This window comes from Enhydra lutris, unplaced genomic scaffold (genome assembly GCF_002288905.1).
Source record: "Enhydra lutris kenyoni isolate GAN:26980312 unplaced genomic scaffold, ASM228890v2 scaffoldscaffold35, whole genome shotgun sequence".
Taxonomy (NCBI): Eukaryota; Metazoa; Chordata; class Mammalia; order Carnivora; family Mustelidae; genus Enhydra; species Enhydra lutris.
In genome coordinates, this window is record NW_019154119.1 from 9773700 (window position 1) to 9781752 (window position 8053).

At 46.1% G+C, this 8053-nt stretch overlaps 1 protein-coding gene across 1 annotated transcript; it reads right to left on the bottom strand.

Moving 5' to 3' along the window:
• Positions 1 to 7041: 7041 nt before the first annotated feature.
• LOC111154040 (mesogenin 1) lies at positions 7042 to 7623 on the bottom strand. Its single transcript, XM_022513393.1, has one exon. The coding sequence runs from the start codon at positions 7621 to 7623 to the stop codon at positions 7042 to 7044; it is 582 nt and encodes a 193-aa protein (XP_022369101.1).
• Positions 7624 to 8053: the final 430 nt, after the last annotated feature.

Sequence of the window (8053 nt, forward strand, 5' to 3'; positions counted from 1 at the left end):
AGGACTCCAAGCTGAGTCCCCTGTGTGGCTCTATCCCAGGACCCTGAGAACATGACCTGGGCCAAAACCTAGAGTCCCGTGTTTAAGCCACTGAGCCACCCACGCACCCCACAGGCTCCTGGGACCTGGAGAAATAACCCCCAAGGAAGTCCTAGAATGAGAGGGACTTCACTCAAGCGAAGTCGGCTTCCCAGAGCTTGAAGGATGTTCCAGCCCTCCGGCTCCAGCCCTTGCCTTCCCGTGGGTTCTCCTCTCCCTGAACCTCCAGACTGACTCTGTGTTTCAGCCAAACCAGCCCACATCTGACCCCCCAGATCCTGGGGCGCTCACAGACCTCCCTGCTTTTGCACATGGTGATGCTTGTTAGTACCCCAGGACCGAAGTTACTTAAACGTCTGCTAATTGGACCTGCAGTCGGAATAGTGATGGGAGGTTCCTGGGGACGCAAATTCTTGAATCATGAATGAAACTCAGTTCAAGGGCTTAGGATTTCATCACCCCACCCTACCTGCAGACGTTGACTGTTTTCTGTGTGCACACTGATGAGACGTAAAAATTCAGAAAGGTTGCTTGCAAAACCCACCAAGAAGGAATGTCCCATAGGGCACATTTTGTCATTCTGTCTTTAGGACGATGCCCTGTGGGGCAGGCTTTCGGGCACAACTAGATATCCTCAGGAGACAGAAGAGTTTAACCGGAAAGAACCAGACTAGGAATCTAGAAATTTGAAATCTGATGCCGGGTCTGTCATTTATTAGCGGTTGTGATATTTCGTCCTGATGAGCCTTAACCTCTACATCCGTAAAATGGACGTAACCATCCCTAGTCAACTTCATATATAATGAGTTATAAATAAGAACTAAGCCGGATAATGTAAGTAAAATGCTTTGTAATCAGGAAAGCAACATGAAGACATGCCGGGAGTGCTAGTAAGGGCCTAGCGGGAGCACGACTGGATTGAATCCTGGGTCTGTTGCTGTCAAGTTGCATGATTTAAATAAGCTTTCACCTCTCCATGCCTCAGCTTCCTAATCTGTAAAATGGGATCGCTTTGGCCCTTATGTTGTAGGGTTGTTTAGGTAGCTATCTCTCACCTCAGAAAGGTTGAAATAGCTATTCCATGTGAAGTACTTAGAACAGGGCCTAGGGACACCTGGGTGACTCAGTCAGTTAAGCGTCTGACTTTAGCTCAGGTCCTCATCTTGGGGTCCTGGGATAGAGCGCTGCAGTGGGAGTCTGCTTCTCTCTCTCTCTGCCCCCCCAACTCGTTCTGTCTCTCTCTATCTCTTTCTCAAATAAATACATAAAATCTTTTTAAAAAATAAAAAAAAACAGTGCCTTACCACAAGTAAGGCACAGTAAGTATTAGTTGTTGTTATTATTATAATTGCCATTTTTAGTTTTGTTACTTCATGTCTAAAGAAACTGAAGGAAAAGTGTGTGAGCTGTAGTCCCTAAGAATGGGTATGTGTTGAAATCTAGTTTATGATCCCTATGGAGACGTACAAATGCCCCAAAGTTGTGACGAATCCCCACACTTTTCTCACATTCTGTTTTATAAGAGAGAATAATCACGCTCCGCATCACGTAGGAGGAGACTAGAAAGGATATCACAATTGAAACTATGCCCTGATCTACGTAAATTCTAAGTCTGTTGGACTGTGCAACTTCGAATGGAAGCTTTTTCAAATGAAAGCATAAGCTCCTGAGAAAGGCTCAAATGCTGAGACTTTTCTATTGTTTGTTTGCTTCATTCCTGGCAGCTGGAGTCTAGAATCTAGAATGGCCAAAAGAAGGAGTCAAGCAGATCTGGTGGAACCCTGGGCTCGCCACCGATTACGTGACCTTGGGCAAGGTGATTTGACTTCTCTGACTCTGTTTCTTTCTTTGCAAAATGGGCTAATATAGCCCTGTGTTATTGTCAGCTGTCAAGTCTGAAAGTCAAGTCTGAAGGAGAAAAAGTAAGTGAAGACTTTGACCTTGAGCCTGATACCTCAGGTGATGAATCCACAACTGTTGTTGGCTATGCTGGGAACCGTCCATGTGGTGCTTTCCTACAGCTTCCCTGACCCCAGCCCTGCCCTCCTCCCCACCTTACTTAATGAAGGAAAACAGAAGTCAACAGAGTTCATCTGCAGAAGAACATGTTGGGGAGATTCTGCTAAGGGAAGGGAATGACTTCCAAACCCAAGAGATAAAGAACAAGAACTTCCTCACAAGTTCTTTGCTTTCTTCCTTCTCACAGTTTAATGGCCTTTCTGGAACTAAAATATCAAGTCCTTCCAGGTACTCTAAGAAACGCTGTTTTGGCTTCAGATTTCATTTTGGAGGTAAACAACTCTCAAATTGTCAGAGAAGGACAAGAGGAGAGTGCCAAACTCTGGCTGCCTTCAAGCCAGCCTGGGTCAAGGCCCAGCCCTTTCTGTAGCCTGAAGTGTATATAGGAAGCAAATGACTCCTTAGAGTAGACACACACTTGGCTATGGTAACAGGACCCCGAAGGCAACGACACCCAAACTCACTTGAATACACATCTTCTTTGGCTGCTGAATTTTTTAATATCCTAAAGTAAAAGAAATTCTGTCTCCTTGTCAATTTGCATAGGATCTCTCCTACCCCTGCTCTGGTCTCAGTCCCAATTAGCCAATGTGGCAGAAACTACAAGAAGAACAAAGAAACCTCAACCCGGTGTGAATTGTGGAACACTTTATTGGACACAAATGAACAGAAGTCAGGTTTCCTCGCTGGTTCTAGGGGGGCCCGCAAGGAAGTAAAAGGAATTTTTGAGGAAACGTGGGAGGCAGAGGCAGAACTTCAAAGGGAAATAATTTAGAAGACAAGAAGAATGACAGCTTCATCAGAAATGTTTCTGATGGTTGAAAGAAATGGAGGTACCAGAGATGGGGAAGCAGAGAAACAGTCGAGAAGCCTGGGAGCAAGTGTTTGCCGAGAAAGCTCTCCTCTGCCCAGCCCACAGTGTCCGGGGATGAGCTGGAAGGAAAGGCAGCATGACTCCGAGAAAGGCTCAAGCTTTGGACTTAGAGCTGAGCTCTTCAGCTAACTACTCAACCATGTGCCATTAGCTAGTCATGGGGCTCTGTGCTGTTGAGCTGGCCCAATCCTCAGTTTCCTCATCCTCAAGATAGGACAATAATGCCCAGCTCCTGGCATTGTGAGGAGAAATACTGAAATAATAAATTTGAAAATCTGACCAACACACAGCACGCACACACACAGATTGTGGTTCCCTGTCCAAGCCCTAGAAATACCTTCTTCCGATTTATGAGTTTTGCCTGGGCCAGCTGCTTCTGAATGCTCCGAAGGGGAATCGGGGTCCTGGTCCAGCTATCCTCTCCACAGGGGATTGCTGCCGGAATCAAATGCTGGTTCACAGACAGCTGCCTCTCCTGGACCTGGCTGTTGCTTCAGAGCCGGCCTGAGGCGGACTGCCTGCATGCTGAGCTCCCCCGTGTCTGTGTGACAAGGCCTAGAGCCAGAGGCACCCCTTCCACCAAGCTGTCACCTCCTCCTCATTTTCCAGTGGACACTGTAGGCATCCTGAGGGCCAGCCCAACTAGTAGGTGAGTGTGTGGCTTTCCAGGTTTTTAGAGAGTGAGGACAAGTGAGTCCTCTAGCTCATCCACAGATTCTGGTCCCTACAGGTAACCAAAATTACCCAAATTATTCATAAACCATTCTTAATGCTTGAGCTTGAAAAAACCAAAGCCAAGAGCATTTGGATCCCACTCTTTTAAAAATGGCAAGGAAAATAGTGATAGATCTAAAACCTGATCAAAGACTAGACATCCCCTTCCCCATATTACTGTCTTCCCCAGTCCTCCCCAACATGTGAAACCACACACACATACACCCAATACAAGTACAGGTACACATGCACAAACATACAGTCTCACATGAATATCTATCTAAGCACAAGGCAGAGTCCATTGAAGAAAACCTTGATGCTGTCCAACACTTTCTGGTCTCTTCGGTAAAGCACCAGGAACAAATACATGAGAAGCTGATGGAGGTTTGTATACACAGAATGACATTTTAGCAGCTGTGCCCCACCACAGGTCATCACTCTTGATGACAATATATATATTCTTCAGTTGTAAGAACACTAATCAGAAATAAAGTTAGATTCCTTCTTTGCACTGTAGACAAAAATAAAATGCAGGTATATTAAAGATACATATAGGGGTGCCTGGGTGGCTCAATCCATTGATCTTGGCTAGGGTCTTGATCTCAGGATGGTGGGTTCAAGCCCCATGTTGGGCCCCATGCTCAGCATGGAGCCTACTTTAAAAACAAATAGTGCATAACACTTATTTTTAAAAGATACATACATAAATAACTATGAAAGTATTTGAAAAAAATCTGAATGTTTGGAAAGGCTCAGGACTGAAAAAAATTAAGCAAGAGGGAAAAACACATAAGCTATAAAAAGGATAGAGAGTTGATCATATGAAAATGAAAATCTTCCTAGAGCAAAAAAAAATACCATAATCAAAATCATCAATATATGATACTATAAACAAGGTCTATCACAAAAATGATAGATCAGGAGGAAACATTTTCAATATGTATAATATACAAACAACTCTCCCAAATTAACAAGAAGACAAAGTAACACAATAGAAAAATAACCAAGAACATAAAAGGACAAGTTATAGCAGAGGAACCAAAATGAACAAAAGTTACATAAAGTTAAAAAAAAAAAAAGCACCATCTCAACTAGTAAATGGGGAAATTAAAATTAACACAACAGTGAACTAACCATTTTGTATCCATTAAATATTGGTCATATCCAGTGGCAATGTGGGAGAGCTGGTTCTGTTGCATAACGTTAGAGGGACCATAAATAATTGCCAACTTTTATAAGTCATCTAATAGTCTTGATTTAAATTTAAAATGTGCATGCACTCTGAGGCAGGAATCCCATTTCCAGGAAATTTCCAGGCTACTTAAAATACCTGGGGATAAAGCTAGTTGTCTGCGATGTTTGTTAAAGTATATTCCTGTAAGAAAAAAATGAAATGACCTAAATATTATTCAAAAGGTGACTCATTAAACAAATTATACAACACCTATGCCCTTGCAAATTGAACTTCTGATATCCACTGTGTTCTTCACATGGTGACTTAGAGCAAGCCTGTGCTTATGTTTCCTCCTCTGTAAAGTCAAGGTAATAATGGTACTTACATCACAGATTTCTCTGAGTTACATTGGAAGGACTTTTATTATGTATTGATAAGTAAAGAAAAAAAAAAGGAATTTGCAGAATTAAAGGCATTTTTTAAACGTATAGATGCCTTCATTTATTTGCTTATGCGTGTATCCACAAGGGAATAAAGTGAAGAAGTTATACATTAAATTGTAACACATCTTCTGCTTTTGTTAATGTGTCATTACGAAGAAGAAAAAGCACCAATAGGAAAAGAAATGACTGGAAACCTTAACAGACTATTCATTGAAAAAAAAATACAAATGGTTAATAACCACTGGGAGGAAAATGCAGCCTAAAACAAAACAAAACAAAACAAAACAAAAAACCTCCTTAATTCAAAGGTTTGGGGAACCTCCTAATTCAAAGCCCTCTTTTCAATGCCTTGTGCCATTCACATTGGCTGAGCTGAGAGTGTGCCTCCCCCACCCTGAGATAGGGCACCCTGCACAGGAACATGTGTTTGGGTATAGATGTATGTGGGGTGATGGGGAGGGTTGTGGGAGGAGGAGAGGATGTGGGAGGAGAATAAAAACCTCTGGTGGGGGGGTACTAAAGACAGATCTGAATTTGAATCCCAACCCTTTCACTCATCTATAGAATTAAAATAGCCTTTTATTATTTATTTTTAAGATTTTATTTATTTATTTGACAGAGAGAGAGAGACAGTGAGAGCAGGAACACAAGCAGGGGGAGTGGGAGAGGGAGAAGCAGGCTTTCCACTGAGCAGGGAGCCCGATGCAGGGTTTGATCCCAGGACCCTGGGACCATGAGCTGAGCTGAAGGTAGACACTTAACAACTGAGCCACCCAGGCGCCCCCCCCTGTTATTGTTTTTGAACCAATCTCTTCATTTGAGAAGGGAGCAAGCGAAGGAATTCAATGAGGTTATTCTCATACCAGGCCTGGCATTGGGACAGCCTGCTTCCAGCCCTGCTTCAGGCCCTCACTGTGGGGCTGGGTCCTCCCCCACTTCTTCCTCCTTCCTGTCTGCTCATCCCCAAGCCCTCAGGGTGGGCAGCCTCCCTCGTCCACTACCCCCCCCCACCCCGCCCCCACCGCCCTGTGCCCTGCACTAAGAGAAGAGGTGCTGGCCCTTACTTCACTGTGTCTCAGTGTAGCCTGCCTGCCTGTGCCTTGCTATTTACCATGATGCTAATTCCTTCTGCATCTACGTGATTTGGGCTCCTGCAAAAGAAAAGGCATGATTTTAGTCAAACACACACAAGCGCGCGAGGGCCCACACACATACACACACGCGCGTGCGCACGCTCACACAAGCACACAGGCACACAGACAAAATAAAAACAGGAAAGCTAGAGCCCTTTACTCCATACAAATCTTTCTGAATAAGAATCCAGAGGGGGTCACACTGGATGCTATACAAAATATGGGTTGAGTTAGCCACAGAAAGGAAGCTCCCAGACCCAAACAGTGAGAAGAGATTAACAGTAACAGTTTTACATTCTGGACACAATACATTTCAAATCACGGACCCTTTAAAATACCTGGGACGGGCAGAGAAGGGCCAAGTAATGGGTCTCTTTGCTAGGGGCTCCTCTCCTGAGCAACTGTGGGAACACGAAGCAAAATACCAGCTTGTCTGGCTGTTAAGTGTTCTGGTCGCTCCAACAAGTCTGGTGGGGATTCCCTTACAATGTTGCAGACAACAAAGTCATCACCATGCTTTCTATATTAAAACAAAAACAAAAATAAAAACCTTCATGCTGTTGTTCCGTGAGCTAGTCCAGGTCTTTAAAGCTCTCCTGTGCCCCCCTGCGCCGGGGCTGGGATGGGTCGGGTCCTGGGCAGCGCTCAGGTGCTCTGGGGCCGAGGCTCCCTCCCGCCGTTGAGGAGATCTGTGAGCTCCCTGATGTACTTGATGGTGTACTTCAGCGTCTGGATCTTGGTGAGCGGCTGGCCCCGCTGGCTGTAGATGGGGGGCAGGTAATTCCGGAGGGTGTGCAGGGCGTCCGCCAAGGTCCTCATCCGAAGCTTCTCCCTCTCGCTGGCCTTCCGTCTCCGCTGCACAGACATCCTGACTTTGGCCCCCTTCTGGGCCTTGGGGCCCCCCGCGCCCTGCAGATAGGCAGGCTGGAAGGCTAACATATTGTAGTCCACCTCCACCAGGCCACCGGTCCCACGGCCATCGCAGCCACCGCTGCCCCCCTTGGTGGCACCTCCGTGCCCACAGGCCAGCTCAGCCACAGCCGGTCGGGGAGAAGATGAATAGGACCCCAGGGATGACGCCGGAGACAGGCTCTGGGTCGGGGAGGCCTGGTTCACCTCAAAGGGCCCTGCCCTGTTGTTCCAGTCCCAGGAGGACAGGAGGCCAGGGCTGTCGGAGGGGCCCAAGCCCTCTTCAAGGCTGAGGAAGGTCTCGCGCAGGTTGTCCATGCCTGGGGGACAGCTGCAGAGAGAACAGCTCCCTGGCAAGTGAGAAAGAAAGTTCCGCCGCCAGCCAGGGCAGAGCTCTCTTTTATGGTGGTTGGGGGAGAGGTGACGAAGTGGGAAAGAGGGCCGCGGAGGGGGTTCAAAGGAGACACCGAGGACCAAGATGGAAAATGAACTCTTCAGGTGTCACTTTCTCCTCATTGATAATTAACATCTTCCAGCTAAAATGTCTTTAAACAAAAAGGCCTCTGAGAGAAGAAAAAAGGAATTATCTTGTTGTAACTAAACCAATTAAGGCCGCCTAACTAGACTTAGCATTGTCCTTGGAACTCATTAATGAGGGAGCCAAAGAAAACAAACCTAGGGCAATTTGCTGCGAGGAGGTGGTGGCCAGGGTGCCCCAGAGGGCCCCCCTCCCCGGCAAGACCTACCC